At 36.6% G+C, this 25,797-nt stretch overlaps 1 protein-coding gene across 1 annotated transcript; it reads right to left on the bottom strand.

The window, feature by feature from the left end:
* Positions 1 to 3,998: 3,998 nt before the first annotated feature.
* cdh17 (cadherin 17, LI cadherin (liver-intestine)) lies at positions 3,999 to 25,458 on the bottom strand. The gene is made up of 18 exons (XM_030158473.1): positions 25,411 to 25,458; positions 24,867 to 24,962; positions 24,643 to 24,780; positions 24,392 to 24,527; positions 21,529 to 21,687; positions 20,939 to 21,094; positions 15,475 to 15,680; positions 13,466 to 13,597; positions 12,939 to 13,089; positions 12,535 to 12,747; positions 12,348 to 12,424; positions 12,065 to 12,253; positions 9,694 to 9,938; positions 7,078 to 7,208; positions 6,744 to 6,968; positions 6,555 to 6,665; positions 5,200 to 5,316; positions 3,999 to 5,052 (listed from the first exon to the last, which is right to left on the bottom strand). The coding sequence occupies exons 1-18, from the start codon at positions 25,456 to 25,458 to the stop codon at positions 4,982 to 4,984; spliced, it is 2,601 nt and encodes an 866-aa protein (XP_030014333.1). The 3' UTR covers positions 3,999 to 4,981.
* Between the last annotated feature and the right edge of the window lie 339 nt (positions 25,459 to 25,797).

The following is a 25,797-nucleotide window of genomic DNA, read 5'->3' as shown; positions in this document are numbered from 1 at the left end:
ATTAAAGTTCTCAGTAAAATCAGCAAAATGGCTTTAATACTGTTTAATGATTATTTTATATATTCATTTTGCATGATTGTGTTGCATGATTACTGTTAACTCGGGTATGGTACAGTAAATTTAATTGTATTTTTATATCTATTTCTGTAATCACAATAAAGTGATCCTGATCCTGATTGTGAGCCAGGGCAGCAGACTTAAGGAAAAAAGGAGAAAACATTTTTAAATTCTGTTTGCACATTATAATTTATAATTCAGTACAGTTTTATTTTGTCAGAGGGTGAAAGAATATAAGAGATTATATGATTTTTTAAATTAAAGGTCTCTTATTTAGTTATTCCATTTTATTCACTAGACTGAGTAGCATTAAGATGCAGGGGATGAAAATTAAGCTGAATATTTCAGCAATTTTGTTATTTTAGTTCTTGATGAATTGTTTTTGACAGAAATTTAAATGTTTATTGGAATTCAAGTCTTAAATTTCATTAAAAGGGTTATATGTAGTATTTCTACTTTCAAATATTAAAAGATGATGTAGAATTATTCAGAAGTGTCTCCTAACTCTTTATTATAGCTTAATTTATCCATATCTTATATATTGCAATGCAATTTGGGGAGCGACTTATCCTACCCACCTTCATAAACTTTATATGCTGCAAAACAAATTCTGTAGGATGGCTACATTTAGTGACTCGGCTGCTCACTCAGCCCCTCTTTTTAAATAGCCCAATATCCTCTCAATTTGACTTTAAATAAATACCTAATCTGTATATTTCTTTACAAAATTTTGACTCAACCTGCTACACATTCTTTGCCTTGTAAAGCCTTCTTCCAGTTTAATAAAGATGTACACAACTTCCACACAAGACATGCTATTTGGTTGCATGTGCCAGTGGTCTGTACTGGACATGGTCAGTTCTGTCTGAGGTTCAGGGGGGCGCAGCTATGGAACAGTTACATTCAAATCACATCTGAGTCTACTTCACTTCATCAGTTTAAATATAGGCTTAGGACATATCTGATTCAACAAATTTAAATATTCTTCATACAAACACTCTCCCACACTTACACATACTCTTTTTCTTCTATTCTTTGTTTATATTTTTGTTGTACTTTGTATATTATTGTTTTACTTCTATTGTCTTTCTTTATGCTAATGCTGTAATGAGGTGAGATTAACCCTTTCATGCATAGTGGTCACTACAGCGGACAGCCATTCTACAGCTGTTCTCTTGTACATTCATGGGTTTTGTTGTTTTAGCTGCACACAGTGGACGCTTAGGGACCATCCCATACACAGCAATTCATACCATTACTGTAACTTTGCAGTTCTTGATAAACCTGATTTGCAGTGACAGGTTTTAGTGTAAATCAATTGGTAAATTTGATTGATTGACTTGAAATCTTTACTTCGATCATGTCAACAGTGAAATAAAAAAATCAGCCAACAAAATATAAGTACTGGTACATAAAAGGTTGATAAGTAAACAAAAGGAAAACAACAACAACAACAATAATAATAATAATAATAATAATAATAATAATAATAATAATAATAATAATAATAATAATAATAATAATAATGATAAGATAAATAAAATAAATGAAATGAAATTATACATGCTCGAAAAGGAGTAGGAAAAAGTAAAAACTTACTTACTCTTACCCCCAATCTCTCTCCAACTGTTATTAGACTGTAATTTAAAAATTTTCTAAATCAAGAAGGTTGTTCTTTTTGCATATAAGCTTCATGAAGTGAGTAATAACTAACATTAAAGTATGTTAGAAAACATCAGATTAGCAGCATGAAAAATGTTTTTTTTTTTTTCATAGTTTTCACACGGTATATCACTTTCTGATGATGGGTTTTAAATACATGTTTCTTTGCTTCAAAAATTAAACACATGGTGTCCAGCTGAGCGGACATTTGTGTAACCCCATGAAAAATAGGTTCATAAAAAAAAATAAAATAAAATAAAAATTCAATCACATTGTTTTTTTCATGCCTAAAGAGGAATAAAAACACTCAGGAAAAAAATCTCAACTAAGGTTCTCATAATTCATGCATGAAAGGGTTACTTTATAAGCCCCACGGGGTTTTCTGATCTCACCTGCACAGTTTGTTTCTTTGCTTGTCCTAATGTTTGATCTCTTGTTGTGTGCAACATTTTAAAAAAAATCATTACAGTGTTTAGACACATAAATAGGGACTAAGTGTCTTTTTGTACATTTTTTAAAGGTTGGAAAACCCCTAATGCTGCAGAAAAGTGAGGATTCAACCTACGATATAACACTGTTATGTCACTGACCTATGAAACTCGCTGTGATTCCAGTAAAAACTGTTCAACTAATATCCTGATTCAAGACTAATCTTAACCTTTTAAAAACAGCAGGAAATCATTCACAGTCGTTTCGCAAGGAGATGATTATAGCAAGTGGTTCCAGGTGTGTGTGTGATTCAGCCCTTTATGTGCAGCTGTAAATAGAAAAGAGGGAAAATGTCTGGCAGTGATTGCCTATAGGAAGAAAACTGATATAATTTAATATATTCAGCTATGACTGACTGATTTATATGTTGAAAAAGGAGATTATACTTAAAACATACAGAACAGAACAACCAGTGTGAGTTTTTCTTTTTATGTTACTGGAAATACTCACACATTACTTTTTTATGAACGTACCTCATTTCCGATTGAGTGCGGATGTTATTTCATGACTCCATTTATTTACATCTGTATGGTTCGCTGGGATAAACATTTTGGATGTGGAAGGCAAAACGTCCCACGTAAACCTGACTTTCTGACGCACAGTAATAGAACAGATGACAGCTCAGCAGCTCATTTCAACTGACTCACCACCAGGTCCAGACTGTTCATTGTCACAAGGTTTGAGATAATGTAATAATTTAATTTAATTTAATTTAATTTATTTCTGTGCATTGAATAACACAGCCTACATGTAAAGTGTGATGGATTTATGAAGTTTTTCAATCAGAGCCCAATTATTTCTTATCTTTAGACTCTGAAAAGTTTCTTTATGACTTGCATTGTCAAATTAACTGGCCACTGCTGCAGTAAAACACCCATATACGCCTTCAGTGTTTCTATATTAGGATAAAATGATTGGTTGAGGCCAAAACAAAGCCATGTTCCCATGTGCAGTTTGATATCCAGAGGTGGTCAGGTGATCCATCACACAGTTTACACTCCCTGTCTTTCTTCCACCTCCTCTTTTCTGTCCATCAAACATGCAGCTTCTCCCACCGGCTCCACAGAACTCAGTGTGTGTGTGTTGTTGTGGAAAGTGTTGCTGGGTTACAGGCGATGAGAGAGAGCAGATATAAACAGTGGAGAGGATCTGTGTGGAGTTTGTCGTTACAAGGCTGCAGCTCGGTTCATTCCTCCGCCTCTGACTCGTACTCAGTTTGGTTTTTAAGAGTTGAAGCAGGTCCTTGGATGAATCATCCCAAACACACACTTGTACATAATGTAACTCACAAGTGTGGCACATGTATTGGATGGATGCATGGCAATACATGTGGCACCCAGATTTAACTGTCATGTGTGTGTTTTTGTGTCAGTGAGTGCTTTTCTGAGTGTTGAAGCCTCTTTGTGCAGCTTAAAAGCCCACAATCAAGCCATCGTCCTTTCAGCACCACTAACAATCCACAGCTTGTCTCCCACTGTTGAAGAGATGACTCAGAGCATCCACAGCACCCTGGCCTTCAGCGCTCAGCGACAGACCGAGAGGAGGGGAGGGAGCGACAGGGGAGAAAAAGACGGATGCAACAGCACTGTCTGTAAGTGTAGAGTAAACACTGGTCAGAAATCTGAACAGAAGGATGGAGGAAGTTGTGTAGAGCAAAGCGAGGTGTGAATGGCTGCTGCTTATGTCTTATGTCACCAAACACCTGCAGCACCATGCGTCGGCCATGACATGGACACGCACCCACACAGACGGACACACAATGACGGTGAGAAAACAAGTGGTTCCCAGATTCTTTGTTTATTGGGGAGACAGCAGTGATTGCTCATCACAGAGTTGTGTAATTACTGCTCACTACACTGACAGACCTGACACCAAAGTGAAAGGTGTCTGTGAACACTGAGCATCCTTCCAGCTGTTGCATAACAGTTGTTTGGTAGATGAAAGCAGAGCAGAGTAAAAAAGCTCCTGGGATGAAATAAATGAAAACACATGACATGATAAATGTTGATAAAAGTCTGGGAGTCATATTCAAATAAATTAAGTTAAAAAGCTGTATACAGCTCTGGAAAAAATGATCAGACCACCACTCTTAATATTTATAAGCAGGTGTTGGAGTAAAATGAACATTTAACAACTACTGACAGTTTTCCCGATTTCTAAACAAAAACATTACAGCATTTATAAAGTAGAAAATAATGAAATTGCGGGGCTTCAAAAATGCAAAGTAAATAAATCATATTCATTATTAAATAACACAATTCTTGTTTTAGATAGAGGGAGCCAAAATATGGTCTTGAGGTGGTTTTTACATGCTGCTTTATGCCACTTCACTGTAAAAACACCAACAGCTCAGTTTTTGTTAATAGTTCATGAGCTTCAACCTTCTCAGTGGAGTCCAGGTTTGGACATTTGGAGCGGCCTCTTAATTTTTTCCAGAGCTGCACATGAATGATTCAATTGGAACCTAGGATATTAATCAGACTTAAGTCTCACTTGTAAATAAAATAAACTACACTAAAGTAAATGTATGTGGTTGTGTGTGCTCTTGCATGTTGTGCTTTGTGAGGACAAATTACACTTTGAGATGTTCAGAGAGAGGATATTTTGGGGAAGTGAGCACAGGCACTTATTGCTGAGGGAATAACATTAGATTAGAAGATTAATGTTCATCAGTAATCCTTGAACAGATACTGTACAGGCCTCCAAAAAATGCAGCAATGTGTCAGACATTTCATCAAAATTGGATGGAATGTTTAAGAGCTGGTGTGGGTCCTCACAAGCCTGGGCTTGTGTTATCCTTCTTCTTTGTACCACTGCGCTTGACCGCTACAATGAACATAATAACTGCACAGAGACAGAAAAAATACAGTTACAACATGAAACAACACAGAGTCGACACAATTGAAACCAAAAATGATCATACAATATGAAGGTTTGTGTGTTACGAGCAGAATGTGGCTGAATATTACATGATACTGGAACCAGACTCACCGCAGAGGCCCAGAATGCCGGCCAGGATCCCAATGGTGGCTCCCATGCCAAGTCTAAAGTCAATATCCCCCGGTGCAATGTAGCAGTAGCCCAGCTGGGTACAGTTACACACTTGCACTGGAAAATAGAAAGCACAGACAACACACATAGACATTAACCCTGTGTCCTGGGAGTGGTTTAAAGTGGCTGACAAATCCTGTGAAAGGATCAAAAACAACAACATCTCAGTCTGTCTGCTTATCTTTATGATTTCCCTCCACCTGGTGCTAGTTTTTCCTGAAGACATTTCTATTTTCATTTCCTCTGCAGACGGGAATGACTTACACTGTGTTCAGAGGAAGCCAGTTACATGCATTACATAACTGATGCATAGACTACACTGTGTGTGTAATTGTGATTGTTTGTTTTGTTGTTAGTTTGTTGTGTCTTTTATATGTTTGTCCCATACAAAACAGATGACAGTTTATAAAAGAATAAATAAAGTGTTGGTTATTTCAAAGGGGTTACATGATGTAACAGCTTTTATATTTGTTTATTTTGTTATTACTTATTTCCAGTTTTTAAATTTCACGATAGATAGATAGATAGATAGATAGATAGATAGATAGATAGATAGATAGATAGATAGATAGATAGATAGATAGATAGATAGATAGATAGATAGATAGATAGATAGAGATACAGATATATAATAAATTAGCTGTTATGAAACCCACCATCACCCTATCTTTGAATGAGAACAAATGAAAAAACTTTAATATATCACAACAGACAGATCTATCACTACCCTCTGTGAAATGACAACCTGTATGCTACTACTGACTTCACTTGTCTAAATACAAAATGCTCTCAGAATAAAAATAATGACACTTTGCTAAATATGGGTTACACATAAAGAAAATTTAAGTCCAAAGTTGAAGTTGGTTATAGTTTCTAAGATACGTATAATATTAGGTCAAAAATGTGAAATTCTATGAATGAATGAGAAAATAGATGTTAATCAAAGGGAATGTTTGTCAGTCCAATCTTTATGCTCTCTATCAAACTGATGGTTATTTAAGAGAAGAGAAGCTACTCAGTGCATCAGTCCGAGCTGAAACATATTCATCCCTGCAGTAATTATCCAGTGGAATGATTTGAACTATTTGTTTGGTTAAATCTAGGTTTTTCTCTATTTATGTCAAACTTTATTTGTATGTCTGCGTTCAAAGTACTGTATTTATTACATTTGTGACAGGGAAACAGAAAAAAGATTTTACTCTGGAGATAAAGTCAATAAGACTGACTTTTACAGGATTTGTTAAAATAATAATTCATACCCATCACTGACACTTAAACTGCATGAATGGACTCACCCTCAAACGAGTGTGTGATGCCCATGCCTGCGTTGTCTTTAATGTTAATGGGAAGGGTGAAGGTTTTATCTTCAGTCGGTATTTTCTTCAGAACCAGTTTAGCTGTCGAACCTGCAAATGCAAAGAACAAGAAGAGTCTGGTGATCTGAAAGTATACTTTTCAGATCTATATCTTTTAATATTCATTACCATCAACAGCCTTCAGGTCCCAGTTTGGAGATTTCTTGCCATGGGCGAATGAGAAAGTGAACGGCTGAGAGAAGGGGGCGTTGTCGGGGTCCTGGGCCTTAATGATGACAGGCTGGGGCTTCTTCATGCAGATGAAGGCGTAGGATTCCATCAGTGTGGGGTAGTTATCATTTACATCCAGCAGCCTCACAGACACCACCTGCTCAGAGGAATGCTCTGGGTTGTCTTTGGAGAGGAAGTCAGACATCACAAAAAAGTGTCATGACACAAAAAACAGGGTTCAAAGGTCAAACATCAATAATTACTTAAGTTTTGTGCCATAAAAAAATCATACCCTTTTCATAGGCAATGACAGTGAGGTCGAAAGTCTCCATGGTTTCTCTGTCCAACTTTGCTTTGGTCTTGATTTCTCCTGTTGCAGCATCGATCTCCAACCAACCCTCAGTGTCACCATCCAACTTAAATCTGCACAAAGACGCACATACACACAGATATTAACATGACAGAAGAAATAATGGCAGCCAAAGTAAATCAATAGTCTCTTCTGAGTACACATGATGGTTTTAACAGTTGAATCAAAGCCAAAAGAAGCAGTGATGTTTTCAACAAAGCCCCCTCTTCAGCTTTGGCAGATGGGCGTGGTGTGTTTTTGTTCAGTCTATTATCAGTACATCTTGTTAGACTCATAAACTACACAAGATCCTAGTCATAGTGTCAGTGTGTTAAAGTCCAAATTTGGGTTTATTGCTTATACTTATCTTGGCACATGGCAAAAAACATGGCTAGTTTTCCTTCCTCCAGTCCATTCTTGGCAGAGGTGAATCAGACTGCTTTACATTTTCTGTTACATAATGTTTTGTGCTCAATAGCTGCATGTTTATTGGAAAAATTACTTTTTTTCCGATAAGGTGCAATGATAGCTTCTTGGAGCTTTAAGAGGTACGATTTATCTTTCTGAAGATAAATCCATGGGATGCAGCATTCAATATCCCAGTTTCAAACCAGCCTTATTGATGTTTCTCCCAGTAAAACCACATCAAAAGGCTGTATGTCTAACCTTTTACACCCTTGATGCAAAGTTGTCCATATCCATCAATGTATAAAAACACTAGACTTTACTGACTTGTATTTTTATGCATTTATTTGAAATATCCAGCATGCCGTGAAATTTAGAGAAAGATCTGTGGGATGAGGTAGCTGAGGGTTACGGGGCTATAAAATATACCGGTGTTCTGTGCTGTTTTTCTTTTTTTCTTTTATTTGTTTAGTTATGACTCATGTCTGCCAATTGTATGTAGTAATGATGCACTTATGTATGTGTACATGTGTGTACACATGTTTATACGTATATCTAGTGTTAGTTTTTTGTTTTTTTTTGTTATTTCTGTGATTATATCTTGGTTAATGTCTTGGCCCATGTATGTGTGTATGTTTATATTTCTTGTCTGCAGTGACAAACATATGTTGATCTTCACCTGCTCTCCAATAAAAAACAGAAAAAAAAGAATAAAATAAGATAAAAGGAGTCAAACTGAATCAAATCAAAGCAGATATTGGAAAGCATTCACATTACTTAAAAGCTTTTGAATATCACATGCCTTTATTTTGAAGGAAAAAAACCCTACACTTTACCAACTTAATCTTTGATCAATACACTCTTTTTCCGTGTGTACTCCACATGCACTTTGCTGTTTAATCTGTTAAACCCTGAGCTCATTTCTCAGCCCAAAAACCAAAAATAATATTCCCTAAATGAATGAAACACAATTAGTAAACTACATTTTTCTCTATAAATTTGATTTCAAAACAAAGGTAACACCTGTCAGACTGATGTAGAAGTTTCAGAATTATTATCAAATGTACTGTTACTGAGTAAACGTCGCTAGAACACAAACACAGAAAAAACGTAGAATTTGCAGCGTTTACTAGGAAAAAAAAAAATTAGGTACTGAGGTAATCATAGGTTAGTAGGAAGGTCCTTGTAGGAGTGGACCCTCAGGATGAACAGGTTTAATTATTCTATCGTATGCAAATTAGCCTAGATGTATCCTGATGTAGACTGTGCATGCCATAAAGTTACTTCCTTCCCATGATGCTTTTTAGTAAAGTTTTACATAGGATATGTTCAGTCTTTCAAAGCCCTTCATGAACCTTTCTCCAATAAACTGAGCCAAATATGGAGATTGCTTAGCATATGAATTTATTGAATGTGCTGTTTTTTTACTTCTTTACTGTCTTGACAAGCTATTTCACTCAAGTAGAAGGGTTTGACTCCTTCCCACTCACAGTGGTTCAGTTCAGTCTTGCACCAATTCAAATCTTGTCACCTTAGACAAACATTCTTTTTTCTTTCCTTTCGCTCTTATTATTGACTTCTCTGTACAGTATATTATGCATGTGCCCTCTATATTACTCTCTCTTGATGCATATGGTAGATGCTGTGACCCACATGAGTGTTAATGAGAGACACAATTTTCCTTTCAATATGCAGTTACTGTTTTATTCAGTACCAACAATCAGTAAATAGGCCTTTTGAAAAAAAGAAAGAACGATGCAAGGTCACAGGCATTGCTGGAGACAGCACACTGGTAAACAATAAATGACATGTCCTCAGACAGAAATTCAACTATGTGTGCTGTTTTTCTCTCCAATTTGTGCTCAGAAAGAAGAACATTATTATTTATTTCAAAGAGGACATGTTTTCTTTCTTGTTTTTGTTACTTATCTCCAGAAGGGATGAGGTTTTCACAAAATTATTCATCATGAAAGGTTTTTTCTTCTTTATTAAACCATCAATTGTCTTTTCATTCATTCTGTAACAAATAATAATAATTGCATGCATACAGTGACACTGAGACTGTTATCAAATCTATTATTGTTGCAATCCTACCAGTACATCTGAGCTGAATGTGAAGCAGTTTTGACACTGAACAGCTGACAGTGTGTGTACCTGATCTCTTTGCCCTCTGGGTCCTTCGCCTCCACTTTGAGCAGCGTCGCTCCCTTGGTGGTGTTTTCGGGAACAGTCACTTCCATGTTGTCCAGGTTGAACTCTGGGGCCTCATCGACGTCAGTGACGGACACCGAAACAAAGGTTGAGGAATCGCTGCCGTACTCCAGACCCTTCATCAGTGGCTCAGGGTTGCGAGCATCAATCTTGAGCCTGTAGGTGGAGGATGACTCAAAGTCCAGAGGCTGTTGGAATAAAAGAAAAAGAATATGTTGAATGTCTAGACCAGTGTTTCCCAACCACTGCACCGTGGTACATTAGTGTGCCATGAGAAATCATCAGGTGCGCCGTTGAAAATGATCCAATTTCACCTGGTTGGTACTGTAAGCGAGCAGCGTGATTTTGATACATACGACTGCATGATCCACTCTACAACAACAGTCTCCTGTTTCCCTTTGCAAAGTAAAAGTGAAAGTGAATCAGCCCTGATGTGGTGTGTTCTGTTGATAAAGCACCCCTCACTAGTGATGTGCAGATCAGCGAATTACCCACAAACCCCGGGTATTGGGTTGGGGCAGGGGGGATGTACCTCCCAAACTATTATACAATGGACCTCAATCTGAGGGTCTTTCCGAGGGGTCGCTGACGCACCCTCTCAGGTTTCTTGCTCCAAACGCCCCGTGGCAATATTGCCTGTGCACCCCCAATGAGCCCCCCCCCCCCACAAAAAGAGAGAGACCCGAAGCTGTTGAAGAAGATTCATGTGTGTCTTTCTTCAGTTCCTGCAAGAATATCAGCTCTGTGTTCAACTAAACAGGCCCAGGTTTCACACTGAGTAAACTGAGACTTGATTTGCATTATATTTCAATAAATATACATTTTGTGATATTTTTATTTGGTGGTATGCCTTGTGATTTTTCTAATGTAAAATATGTGCCGTGGCTCAAAAAGGTTGGGAAACACTGGTCTAGACTAAATAATTGTGATTGAGCAGCTTCAGAAAATGTTAAAACCTCCCTACGGTATATTCTTTAATATGTGTTTACAGATTTTGTCAAGTAACATGAACGTCTTGGAGACAGTTGTGTCTTTATTGAACAGAGAAAGAACTGATGTAAGTGTACAACAGAAGTGGCAGAAATAATCAACCATTTCAACTACACAGGCATTTTACTGTTTACACAGCAATAATTCCAGAGTAATCCCTGTGATAATCTGACATCATAAGGGGTTTTGAATATTGGACAAAACAAGTGTCTTTTACCAAATCAATAATTTGTGAACACTGATAAAATGTAGAGTTTGATGCTGTTTTCACACAGAATCTGAGTTTAAGGTATGTATTAGCGCGTTGACCCGTGGGGATCCACAGGTTCTAGATGTGGTAGTTTTTATGCTGTTGTGTATTTGTGCGTGCTGTACTGCATTTGTCCAACAGTCACCGCCAAAGCATTCTGGCCATAGCAGCATGACTGAAAGGCTACTGTATTCCAAAATTACTAATATCTCCCAAAATATTGGTCTTATCAACTTGCCATTTTCACTAGTCTGTTCCTTGACTAAAAATACATAAGTAAACCAAACTGCAGCAGTCAACTCTTCCCAGATTTTGTGTGAATCCCCGGACACACACACACACACACACACACACACACACACACACACACACATACATACATACATGCACACAGAGGCTATTTGGCTTTTATAATATAGATGATCAGACCCATACATAAACTGTTGCCCATAAAGTTGGAATAAAATATTGTTTCCTCTTCTCATGAAATGATTGTGACAATGTGATTTATTCATGGCAAATAACATGTGACTGTAATCATTGTATCTGGTCAAAGGGGATTACTGATGTGTAGAAATAGGAATAAACAGAGGAAAAGTGTCTGAAAACAACATTTTACAACTTTATTGAGCAACAGTGTATTTGGACATAAATTGTATAAATAATGTACATCCCCACAGTGGGATTGAAATGAAGCAAAATGTGACTTTAAGCTTTAATTGAAGAGGTATAACAAAAAACATAATATAAACAATTTAGGAAATACAATAATTTTAAACAAAGCCCCTCCAGTTTCAGAGGCTCTACAGAAATAAATAAGGATTTAACTTTTGAAATGAACACTATTTGCATATTCAGAGATCGCAGAAAAGATTTTTCTGCGATCTCTGAATATGCAAATAGTGTTCACATCACTGAACTTTTTTGAGTAAAAACCAAATTAGAGCCCAATTTATATTCATCATGGGGTATTTTGAAGACATGACCAACGGAGATCCAGTCAAAGTCACTGGGTTGCATAGATTCATCTGTGAGTGTTTTTGTGTGGAAAAGTAGAGAATAGTGATACTGTACCTTAGCTATGACCAGTTTACCGACACCATCTCCATCTGTTTCTACTGCGAAGACCTCGTCATCGTTGCCTTCAGAGATGTGGAACTCGATACGGGAGCTGCCGCTGCCAGGGTCATCTGCATCTGTGGCTCTGACGGACACCAGTGTGTGTCCTACTGGAGCATCCTCTGCCAGACTGTGGCTGCCATACTACACAACACAACACAGACAGACACACACAGAATCTCCAACACATTGACTCAAACAGCAAAAGAAACAACACAGTGAATATTAAAATACTCACATCGCTCCTCTCAAACAGAGGAAGCTCGTTGTTGACGTCTATCACCCTGACGATGACCTTACAATCTGTGCTGAAAGCTGTGAAGCAGAAGTGATCAGTGCTTCATCCATCACTGAAAACTGACTTGTCTATACTAGATGGTGTGTTTATTTGTGTGTGTGTGTGTTTGTGTGTGTGTGTGTGTTACCTGGGTCGCTGACTTTGACTGTGAGGTGATACATCTGTGCGTCTTTTCGCTGCAGTGTCTGCAATGCCTGAATTCGACCAGAAGAAGAGTCAATGGAGAAAGCATTGTTGGGTTCAGAGGGTGGATTTTGGGAATGGATGGTGTAAGTCAGTTGAGAGTTCATGGTCCCAGGTTCATCATCATCATGAGCCAACAGCTGCCCGATGAGGCTGCCTGGAAGCACAAGGACCGACATGATGAACTGAGAGAAAAAACTCATCACAGAGTTAATAGATGAGATTAAAGTCAAAAAGGATTCCATTGAACTTCATCTGAATGGATGGACTCTTTCACCTTGAAGCACCCGAACTGAAGCACACTCTGCAGCATAAAATAGTTATGTAATAAAACAGTACATATCTTACCTACAGGCTCATCCTCCTGCACTTCAAACACAGTCTCTTCATGTTCACACATTGGTCTGTTGTCATTAATATCCTCCACTATAACTTGAATTTCCATTGGTGGATCCACCTCATTTCCATGGTCGTCCTGTGCCAACACCACCAGGATGTACTGAAACAAAACATACAACTTCAGAAATAATCAACAGTTACCTGTAAGATAAGATAAGATAAGATAAGATAAGATAAGATAAGATAAGATAAGATAAGATAAGATAAGATAAGATAAGATAAGATAAGATAAGATACCATAACATAACATAACATAACATAACATAACATAACATAACATAACATAACATAACATAACATAACATAACATAAAGTAGTACTCAGTTGTAACCAATAATAAATGATACAGAAAAATATATGGAAAACAGCAAAGTAAGGAGTATTATAACATGTCTTGCACCTTGCTGAAGCCATATATTCTACAATAATAACACAATTTCTCGACTTTACTTTGGGTATTGTAATCTATTACTCACCATGCCTTTGTCCTCTCTGTCCAGCTCCTCTGTCAGCTGTACGTCTCCGTCAGGTGTAATCCTAAAGGGGAACTTCAGGTCTCGCTCTTTCTGAACCAACCTGTAGACTGCGTTCGGATCATTAGACTGGACCTGGATCCAGGAAGAAGGAACATGACAGTCAGTTACAGGCAGGAACTAATTATATGAGAAGTTCTTAGCTAAATAAATTACAGAATAAATTGAATCTACTACAGTCATTGTGGAAAAAATGTATTTAAATTTCAGTCACTGATCAAAACATCGGTGAGGTTACATAAAAATATATTCTTTTGTGCACAACGCTTAATGGCAATTTCATATTTAATTCTGTTGCTGTACTGGAATCTGTTTTTATTTTCCAGATGCCATGGATCAGCAACACAACTATTATAGTAGTAAAAACCAAGACTAACAATAAAACCATTTGTGACAAAATAATTGAATTAAGAAATAAAAATAAAATATATTTTCAAAACATAAAACAAACTTGTTCCAGTAAACAATGAAACATGAAATATTTCTTCCAGTAATAAAATGATTGATGGTGTAGAAGAATAAAATAGCTTTTAACAAAGTATGCCCTTGAGGTACTAATCATATTTGATATGAAGTATAATAGATTTTACCTTTTACTTTTGCAGCTTCTGCAAATATCAAAATCAATTGTGTGAAAAGCTTAAAATTACATTAAACTAGATTAAATCCACACCTTCTCAGGCACTTATGCAATAAAATTCAACTAAACTGACCTCAAAATCAAAAGTGAAAGACTGAATAAAAATAAAAGCTAATAAAAATTTCATGGTCAAGAAGTTGTTTCTCTATCTATTCATTTGTAAGTGAACTAGGAATGTGCACCAATGATTAATGAATCGATTTGTCAAATGGTTAAGCGGAGTCAACTAATAGAGAGGTGTAAGTAGTTTTTGTTGCATGTGTTAAGTAAAGTCTGAAAAATGGTTTTTGGACTTTGGTCAGTTGTTTTTTTACCTCCGCCAAGGAGGTTATGTTTTTCCCGGTGTTGGTTTGTTTGTCTGTCTGTCTGTCTGTCTGTCTGTCTGCCTGTCCGTGTGCAAGAAACTCAAAATGTTATGGACAGATTTGGATGAAAATTTCACGAAATGTTGATACTGGCACAAGAAACAAATTATTAAATTTTGGTGGTGATCAGGGGGGGGACTGATCTGCCTTGGCGGAGGTCTGTGCTCTCCAAGTGTTTTTCTAGTTTTTTTTTTGTTTGTTTCATTATTTTGGTTTGGGTGGAAGGCATGTGTTAACGACAACATCATGGATCAATCAACTTAAACTGCCATAATAATTTTTAAATCAAAAGGTTATTACAATGCCTATCCCTCATATGAACATTGTTTTTCATCAGTTTTCTTGTTTCCTTCTATTGCCTCTTGTATTGTGTACTGCTCTAAGGAGCATGAATCTGCACCGGGCCAAACACACCGAAGTCATAGCAACAACTAAGATCAATGGTCAGTGCCAGAAATTCTATAATACTTTCTGTCTGAAATCAGAAAAAAAGCTCTAATATCGATGTTGACAATAATCAGTGTTGAGTAGTTCTGTGAGGTTTGCACTACCTGATTTAAATGTATGTTTTTTATAAAGTACATGATAAAATATAATAAGAACAAACATTATTTTGACAAAATAATTAATAGTTAGAGCCATCCTCCATTTGCATTGTTTTTATACAGTGCTATTGTCTTTATACTTTTTTGTTCTTTATACTGTTTTGCACATTTCTTAGATTTGAGTCAATTCGATTTGATTCAATTTACTCTAGTATGTGAGATCTGAGGATAAACTGGAGTCAAATTCCTTGTTTTTGTGCACAAACTTTGCCACTAAAACAGATTCTTATTCTGATTACATTTTACATTTTTAACAAAGTACTTCTTATATTCCAAAAGTCACCTTCTCAACACTAGTTACATGATACGCAGTGTGTTTTTAGTGTATGCATGTCACCACACCTTTGTGAGGACCATGGGGTACGTTCCCTCTAAGTGCTCTCTGACAGTGATCGGTCCAGGGTTGACCCACAGGTTTTGCTTCACAACAATGTTCACTTTCGTGCTTCCACTCAGTGCAGTCGCCGAAGTTCCACCCAGATCCTGCACGCGCACAATCAGGGTGTAGTCGGGGTCCTCCAGCGGGTCCACGTTCCGCCTCCTCTTCTCTGTCACCACAGAGAAGGACAACAGGTGAAACTACAAAACTAAACCTACTGCTTTATATTAGGTGAGTTAAATCTTTCAGGCTTTTCCTCTGGATCCTATCATGGAAATTAGACAGATCTGAAGCACTGCCCCCATCTGAACTCATCATCTACACTAGCATTAATCACCCACCATCATCTCTTCATAACTTTCGTTTTATCGTTTTTCTACATTAACACCATCCATCATTACATTTTAAAGCAGAACACTGAACAGACACATGACACAGCCTTTACTGCATCACTTGTAAACTTTAGGATTTTATTCACTGGACTGTTGATCAGGTTACCTTCAAGATTGTTGTTTAAGATACATTTCAGCGTCTAGACCTCTTTGGTAAAAGATTTCCTGACTCTTTTTTTTTCTCGAGTATCTTGGAAAAAAAAGGTGTACAGGGACAAGATTAACCCACAGTTATTTTTGTCACAACTTCCAAATGATTTTTTTTTTCTTTCCCAAGTAATTTATTACCATTTATTATAATACTGTCCTCTGCATTTTGCATTTTTCAATGAAAATCAGGTTTTTCGTACATTTAGTTTACTGATCATGTAGATGTTCATAAAAGTTCAGAGTAAATTCAAAAGTTAATAGATCAAATCAGAAAAAGAATGACTTTTTCAATAAAATATATCATTAACTGAACATAAAGGCAAGTATCTCCATCTGCTGTCATTTGTCAAACTTTATGGGTTTTACTGGTGAATCGATGTTACAGGAGATGACAGTGTTTCCATGTTTACTAAGGAGCTTCTAAACATCCACATGGGTCATAATTGATGACGAAAAGATGATAAGCTGCATTATTTACATGTATTGATAGGATTAGTGGATTAACAGTTATTAACCCTTTCATGCATACTGGTCACTACAGTGTACAGTTATTCTACAGCTGTTCTCTTATATATTCATGGATTTTGTTGTTTTAGTTCCATATCAGCCAACACAGTGGACGCTTATGCATCATCCCATACACTGACATTCATACCACTACTGTAACTTTGCTGTTCTTGATGAATCTGATCTGCAGTAACATGTTTGAGTGTAAATCAGTTGCTTGTTATTGTTATTAGTCTGTCATTAACAATTTTCTTTTTTTCAATCAAAGTTTTTTGGGTTTTTTGCATATTATCTCCATGAAGTGAGTAATGACTAGTATCAGAGCATGTTAAAATGTGAGAAAACAATAGATTAACAGCATTAGAAATGTTTGTATTTCATAGTTTTCACACAATATATCAGTGAATACATTTTTCGTTGCTGCAAATATTAAACACATGGTGTCCAGCTGAGTAGACATTTTTGCAACTCCATGAAAAATAGGTTCATAAAAAAATTTTCAATTGCATTGTTTTTTTCATTGAAAAAAATCTTGATTAAGGTTCTCATAATTCATGCATGAAAGGGTTAAACATTTGTGATCAGTGATGCTTTTGGTTGGTGGTTGATGTTTGGGTCTTTATGGGTGAATGCAATGCCATGGCTTATGAGTCTAAAGGCATTCTGTCGACTATCATGACAAACAAAAACTATCCTAAAACTGCAGGCAAGAGTGGCCTAAACCTGATTTACTTCTGTGTTTATTTATTGAATTAATGAATGAAATCATGAACTGCACAGATCACATCTGATTCTCAGTGTCAGCAGAACTTTCACGCCACTTTAGATCAATGCTGACCACAATTCTGTGCTGATCAGAATGACTGCAGATGGAGGAGTCATGGATGGGCAGTGATGTGTTAGACCACTTTAGTATCATTGGTTTGTGGTGACCTGTCTGTACAAACAAAACCTGAAGGGAAATGCTGTAATTGGCCTGTGTCTGAAAATATAAGGGAAAAAAATTACCAGAATCCAGAGTCTGATATTGGCACAGACATTCAGTGTGTGGTGTTCAGTGACATCCACCCGTGCATACTGCAATCGAATAAAAACTCCCACCTCCCTCCCCAAAAATCCCTCATTAGAGCCGGTGTTTGTTTGTTCCCTTCTGGGCTTTTTACTTAAGTGTTCCAAACTGAAACCTGCTGCTGTAGATGACAATAATGCACCTTAATGCTAGAAAATCTAAAAAAAAATAAATAGGAGAAAGTCTGTTAAGAACTACTGTAGGAACAAAGCAGCATGAAAGGTTACCTACTCCCTCTGTAGATATAAACAACACATTCTAAAGTAAAGAAAACACACAGAGTCTCATTATATATCATTATATTGCATAATACTCCATCTCTGCAGTTAGAACCTCCTAAAATCTTTACTTTAACACACACCAAAAGAAAAAAATCAGATCAAGCAATAAATCTGAAGGATTATAGTTTGAAAAAAAGAAAATATTAACGTGTATAAAGAGGCCATTCTGCCTAAAAAATGCTTAAACTCTTAAACCTCTTAACATCCACTGGGTCAAAAGCGATCTATTTGACTCATGTTTGAAGTGACAGAGTTTACATGAGGAAAATAGAAACTAGACAACACTGAAGATCCCTTTCTTCTGAAGTTAAATTTGTGCGTCTTGGCTGTTTGAAGCCTAAGAGTTGGATGTTAAAGGTTAATCTACAGTCCAAAAATGTGACTTTTAATTGTTTCTTACAATTGTTGTTCAATATAATTTGACTGTCAAAGTTTTTCCTCTCAAAACAAAAAAGAGTAATTTGTTTCTCCTCTGAATCCAAACTTAAAAATAGGACATGAATCGCTGTAGATGTAAACTTTTCCTGATTCTTTGACTACTAACTTTCAAAAACTTAAATGGCTACAGGCCACCAAAAGCATCTACTGATCTAAAATGTTCAATAACTTCTCAACCACTAATCCTATCAATACATTAAAATAATTCAAGTAAAATGCAGTTTCTCAGCTTTTCAGCAGCATCTGTTGTGTCTTTATTGGGCGTTCAGAGGCTCTGTAAGGAAAGTTTAAACACCATCATCTTCTGCAACATTAATTCACCAATAGTAGTTTGATCAACCCAGTGAATGTTGACACTTATTTTATGTTAAGTGAATGACATATTTTGCTGAAAAAGCCACATTTTCACGTATTTTTTTCTTTGTTTTGATTTACTAGTTTTTATGGGAATCTACATGATCAGTAAATGAAATAAAGGAAAATATGTGATTTTCACTGAAAAATGAAAAATGTACAGGATAATATCATAACAAATGGTGATAAATGACTAAGGAAAGATTAAATGCACAGGAAGAATCACTTGGAAGCTTCAACAAAACTAGCTTGAGGTCTTTATGGGTTAAAACACCGTTTTTTTCTGCAATTTCATGACTTTTATCATTAAGTCTTTTACGTCATTTGAATCTTTTATGTCTTGTTCATGTGGTTTTCCTTTCACAGTATTTTTATCTTCTTGTATCTTCACTTCTAGCTTTCTTAACAGGTGGATTGTGACTCAAGAGTCAATGGATGACATGTTCTCGGTGGGTCGCAAAGTGAACGGTTAAAAACTATTTCAAGAGCTTATGATAGCTATTATATACTTGATGTCTGACATTTATCATGACAGATGTGCCTCAAAGATCTGCTGCAGCCTGGCAGTTGCCATAGTAATGCAAACTTCTGACTGTGAGATGACAGGCTAAGTCACCTTGTTCTTGTAAAAAAAATGAAAAGCAAATACAACCCATTTACATAAGAGGATGTTGAATGTGGTTTACCAGAGTTCAATTTTCCAAAGTGAAGTTTGATTTGAACCAAAACAGCTTCTGTAAATGTGCATTAGGGGAAAACAGTTGTGTTAAATTTGATGTGCTCTACATGCAGGGATGACAGTATATGTGCTGGATTTTAAAATCTCACAGTGACATTATACATGTGTTTACTAGTATAGGTGTGTGTGTGTGTGTGTGTGTGTGTGTGTGTGTGTGTGTGTGTGTGTGGTGATTTAATGGTCGTGGGAAAACCCAAGTCCAAAGGTAACACCAGTTGGGAGTCACTATTTCACGTCACATTTGTCTCATTATGTCACTTTCTTCTTTTTTTGTCTTTCATGTAACTTCTATCTTTTATAAGTGAAGCCTCTCCTCCGCTTCGTCATGGCTTTGTCTTGAATGTCTGTGATGCCAATTTGTGCAATTTCTATAATTATTTTACTGTAAGTCTTTTAACCATTTCTTTTATTTGCTGGGTTGTCCAGATGAGAACAGCTTAAACACCACTGTCAAAGAGCCTTATAAGGTTATTGGCGTTTGACAGAGGAATCTGGGCTCAATCTGAGAGAAGCAAGCGACAAAAAGGGAAAAAATAATGATCAGCAAACCAAATCATGTTCTATGAGTCAGGTTCGTTGCTGCCTTCCAGTCGATGATATAATGTGTCCAAAAGCAAAACAAACTATGCAAAGTCTGTTATTTCTTATGCTAGTAAATTCTTAACATACAGACCCCACCCATTTTAGATGAAAGTGACTATTTTCAGAGGATTTATTTAGTTGATTTTAAGGGTAATAGGTTTTTATTTACTGAATTTTTGTTATTGATTTGATGATGTTTAACTTTATCAGGCAAGTGTCTTTTGCTGTCTCTTTTGCTTTTGCTGTCTTTTTTTGGTTGCAGATCTATTCTATTTGATTGAATAATAAAGAAACAAATGTATCTATATATATAAGGTCCACCTCTGCATGAACAGTGAGTGTACCTGCTTTGTTAGGTACCATGAAGTAATGGCACTAATGTAAGGAATTAGTTCAAAGGGATAATGTGGATGTGGACAGGTGTCTGGGTCAGCACTTACGTTGTTGTAATGTTCTAAAATGCATCTTCTTTTCACCCTACATGTGTTTTTCTTGTATTTTTTTTACATAAACTTCTTGGATTTTTTTTTTTTTTTGCTACTTACAGGTAAGGAACCAAATATGATAACCTCACTGACCTTGATTTTCAACATAACAATAAAACATTTTTGAAAAATTTCATAAAAGTAATATTTTCATGTTATGTCCTCCAATAACACACTGAGGTTGAAATTTTGAATTCCAGAGTATTTCTATGAGTGCCCTATAAAGGGTGAGTGTTTCCTTTCCTTTACTGATCTTTGTTGTACACGTGAAAAAAATACTAATGAATTACCCATTAGGGATCTGTTTTAAACAGGAAAATGAATTCACACATGATGTTATTAATACATTTTTTCTTCTGCCAGTTAGTGATCCGTTTTAGGTCCCAACCCTGAATCTGGAAAACATATATCGACACATGTTGGCACAAACCTGCTCTCTCCACACAGGTGTAGAAGGGGTTTTCCTCATAGGGGATCGACTTCACTGGCGTACAGAACTGGTCAAACTTTGACTTGAGAGCTTCAATGCTCTGATCTTCTCCTCTGCTATATATGATGCCCTCTCTTGCTTTTAGCATCTGTTGGCCTGTTAAAGAACACACATTATTTAGCCTGCAATGACACACATAACATGCTGTATTTTTCCATATTCCTAACTGGCCTAGAAGGAGAACAGGTCTGCAGTCACTCATGCCTGCCTCATTCATATCCCTGATGTAAACACACAACTCAGAACACATAAACATGTTGATTCACATGCTCGGAGCTCTCACACAGACTCAAAGTAATCAGCGGTCATCATCACGCGACACATTTAGGCAATCTGCCTCCAATCAGTGTTAATCTTGAGCGCACAAGATGAGCTGTGTAATCTGGATTTACATTGGCACTATAGAGCCAGATTACAGGCAAAGATGGACAGATTACAGACTTTCCCACAGACAGTGCACCTAGTTCAGAACGTCTATATCTGAGTTCATATTCGTTCATTTATGTGTGTCTAGACATGTGCGTATGTACCCTCTTCTGTGGTGGAGATCTCTCCCGTGTCAGGATTGATTTGGAACAGGAGTACGTTGTGTTTGTTGGGGATCTGGCTGACTAAGCTGTATCTCAGATGAGCGTTGGGAGACTGTGGGTCGTCCTGATCCAACGCAAACACACGGGTAAATGGAACACCTGGAACATCACAGAAAATCACTGTTAAATTCTAAACACATTGAGATTCTGAATAGGTCATGAGAACATTAAATCTTAGTTTAACCCATAAAGACCCAAATATCCAAAGCTGACAAAAAGCACCTACTGATCTAAAACGTTTAATACCTGTTGATCTACTAATCCTATCAATACATGTAATTAATTGGTGTAGAATACAGTTTGTCATCTTTTCATGGTCATCAGCTATGACCCAGAGGCTCCATGGTTACCATGGAAACACCATCATCTTCCACAACATTGATTCACCAGTAAAACCCATGGAGTTTGATCAATGACAATGGATGAAGACACTTGTTTTTATGTTCAGTTACTGATACCTTTGCTGAAAAGGTCACCTTTTCTTCAGTTTTCTCTTGTTTCTGATATAATAACCCTCAATTTTAATCTGAGCTTTTATGAACATCTACATGATCAGTGAATTAAACAGAAGAAAATACCTGATTTTCACTGAAAAACAAAAATACAGAGGATAATATTACAATAATATGTGATAAATCATTTAAGAAAGGTTAGACAGAGAGAAAAATCATTTGGGAACTGCTACAAAAGTAGCACTGGGTCTGTATGGGTTAAATACAGTCAACATAGTGGGAAGCTTTTTCACTGTAATCTAGAGCTAATAATTTAGAGCATGAAAGTTTGTTTACAGAGCCTGAAAAATTGCTGTATTTTTTTTTTTTTTCTTTTATTATATGTTCTTGCCTTCAGTAATTCAGGGACTGCTGCATTTAAAGAAGGCTTAATAACACAATGAAATGCAATCAGATATAAGTGTTTATATCTGCAAACCACTATAATTCTTCATGTGGACACACATTAGTAGAGCTTGTTACATAAATAGACAATGTACTTGAAGAAATGTAATAAAATGATGTGCTCATACAGTTCAGCGTGACCAAGGTAAATGGCAATTACACACATTCTAGGTTTTATATCTACTGTATAGACATCCAAGTAACAAATGAGTGGTATTCATGTAAAAGTACATAATTGTATGCTGTAGCTCAAGGTAAATTCAGGGACCTTCATGTCACTGTGCTACACAAATGTTTTTCTTTCCTCCATTATTTTCATATAATTTATCTACAAATTGGTTTTATAATGTTTCATTTCATACATACCACCATCAGATATGACCTGAATGTTAATGTACTTTTTACATTACATCACATTTTTCAGTCCAGTTTAAGTCAGTTAAACTTGGTTACAGGTCATGTATTCCTATTGACTTTTCTACAAAACAAATTAGAACCTCAAATGAGACAGACTGAAAAATGTTGTGATTGGAGGCTTTGTGTCCAGTTTAAATTCTGGTATAAGCACAAACTGAAAGTGAATCATTGGGACATATTTTGATAGAGTGTTTTATTGGACAAAATTGACACTAAAAAGACACTAAATGTGTTGGTTAGGAGTACACAGAGGCAAAATGACCTGGAATTTCAGGAGGTGTTCTTTGTGGACAGAAACACCTGTGTGTAAATGTTTTGCAAGATTGTATTTGTACATCAGTATTGATTATTTCCATGATTTAAGTGGTTTCACTTGATGATATTGAAGAATTTAGCTGCTAATTATGTTTAATATTTTATGTTTTGTTTTTTGGGTTTTTTTTTTAACTTATTTTACAGTAATTGATGTGATGTTAGTATGGATGTAAGTATAGTTGCAACTCTGTCTAAATGTTTATTTTACTGCTGCCTGGGACATTAAAGTAAAACATGTTTCTCTAAATCTGTGCAGGTACTCTAAGACCTGTAAAAACAATTAAACATTTTCCCCTCTGTTGAATCCTTTTTTGAGTTAGACTGATAAATACGGCCATGTTATACCACAGCTGAACTGTGTACATTAATAAACACTTACAAATGTCCTCCTCTTAGTGTACAACTATATTATAGTGTCATAATATGCGCATATATTGGGCAAAACATTAAAAAGATTACTTAAAAGTAGAGAGTTTCCAAGAATTTTACTCATATCCTGGTAAGAGATCATAAACTGAGCTATGTTCATATTATTGTGCTGTTTTCATTTTTGTCCATTTTTGGACAAAAAACCTTGTGGCACTAACTGTCACATCAGTGACGTCACATTTCTTAATCACCTTCCAGGTTTATTAACACCGAAGACTGTCAGACTGTTCTCTGTGATTAATGGATCTCAATCCTTATCTCCATAGGATTTTTAATAATGTACTGAAACTAGGCTGAATCCCAAATTTGGTGTCAGGCACATGCATAGAACCTCGAACACATTCACATGAGAAAAGGCACCAGCGTGTAATTCTCTGCTCTCAAAGAGACATCGAGATAAACCAAACCAAGAGACTTGCACATTGCGCAATGTTACTCTTTCATCTTGTTACCTTATGAAGAAGTAATGTTTAAATGTTATGATTATACTTGATATAATAGCATCGGTTCAGTATGTACCTTGGACATGAGATGGTCAGATAATTAGGAAACACTTTGGAAAGTACATGTAAATAATGTTGATATATAAGGTGATGGATTATATGGGCTTACACACAGCCAAAACACATATTCTCATGATTACTATCAGATAAAATCTTGTTTTGCATATGGAGAGTTTCTCCCCCTCACACACACGCACGCACGCACGCACGCGCACACACACACACACACACACACACACATACCTGCTGGATTGTTTTCTCTAACCGTAGCCACATAGTCACTGTTGTTGAAGTATGGCGCATGATTGTTGACATCCAACACATTAATGGTCACATAAATGGGGCCATCTACGACTTCACCCTCTTGCAAAGCCTCCACCTGGATATGATCACACACACACCAGTGCGTCTTAAATTTTTAGCCATGACAACATTGGATGGGTGTAATTTTAATTCAAATGACCTTTTTATGAAAAGACAGAAGGCCATTTTACCCCAATAATGTAGTGATTATCTCGAGACCAGTCCAGAGGCTTGTCCAGGAAGAGCCACCCATCCTCTGAGATCTTAATGTCTTCACTGCCTTCTCCATTCAGCCTGAAACCGTTCACACCTGCATGGGTCACCTGAAACTACAGCGGGACACAACCCAGTAAAAGTGTCATAACAGGTAATGTGAAGCTTTAGGTGGGTTTTTTGGTCGTTACATGTGTGATACCTGATGGATGGGATAAGGCACAGGAGTTCCCTCTGGGACATCTAGAAACGTGTTCTCAAATGGGCCCTTTTTGTTCTCCAGACCCTTCCCAACAGCCTGTCACAGCGAAGAACAATAGGTCAGGAGTTGGGAATACAGAGTGGGCTGAAGTAAAATCAAACCTCTCAAAACTCACGCCCACGTTTGCCCTTTTAGCTTGAGTACTGAACTGCAGCTGAGTGCAGTCAGACATTTAGGGCAGGTCTTTACAGCCCAGTTATTTATTGAACCAAAATTACATGACAAGTGAGGAAATTTTTATATTCAACTGCGGGACGGGAGAGCAAAGTCTATGGTCCGCCACTAGCAATCTCTTACAGTTTAGTCACACTTCACTCTGTCTGTAAAAGATTTAAATACACAAACGACAAAGGGCATCGAAATTCTTGTAGTCATTATATCAGTCAATCTAACAACCCAGATTTTCTAACAGATTCATGCATTTAAGAATGTACTGTGAATATGTATTGCATGACAACAGCACCAAGCAGTGATGTGTACTTACAAGGCTGAACAGGAGTGGGAGCAACAACAGATGCACCATGGATGTCATGGTCGCAGTCTGGAAGAAGATGAAAAGGAAGAGATATGGGGATAGAAAAAAAGGCAGAGTGATGACAAAGAGGTGGACTTAATCTTTAGTTTTTTTTTCATAAACCATATCTGCTGCTGCTGAGATTATGTTACTAATTAAAAATGAAGAATCGATACACATTTAGTCCATTTAGAAACAATGTATTCCTAAGTATATTCCTTTCTCTGTTGAGCATAATGTGTTACTGATTCACACAGAAAATCTGTCCTCTGTCCTTGAAGATCCACACACATGCATGCTATCACACTCTGCACTTACACCGTTACGCTGAATAGGAACTTTAAGTCCTAATACGCG

This window comes from Sphaeramia orbicularis, chromosome 16, assembly GCF_902148855.1.
Source record: "Sphaeramia orbicularis chromosome 16, fSphaOr1.1, whole genome shotgun sequence".
Taxonomy (NCBI): domain Eukaryota; kingdom Metazoa; phylum Chordata; class Actinopteri; order Kurtiformes; family Apogonidae; genus Sphaeramia; species Sphaeramia orbicularis.
The sequence above is the reverse complement of the archived record's forward strand: the minus strand, read 5'-3'. Positions and strand labels throughout refer to the sequence as shown.

Coding starts and splice junctions, on each gene's coding strand:
- cdh17 (XM_030158473.1), bottom strand. CDS start 25,458: ATGACATCCATGGTGCATCTGTTGTTGCTCCCACTCCTGTTCAGCCTT. Junction 24,781..24,866: donor TGCCTTATCCCATCCATCAG/GTATCACACATG, acceptor GTCCCGCTGTAG/TTTCAGGTGACCCATGCAGG. Junction 6,666..6,743: donor GGACCTGAAGGCTGTTGATG/GTAATGAATATT, acceptor TTGCATTTGCAG/GTTCGACAGCTAAACTGGTT.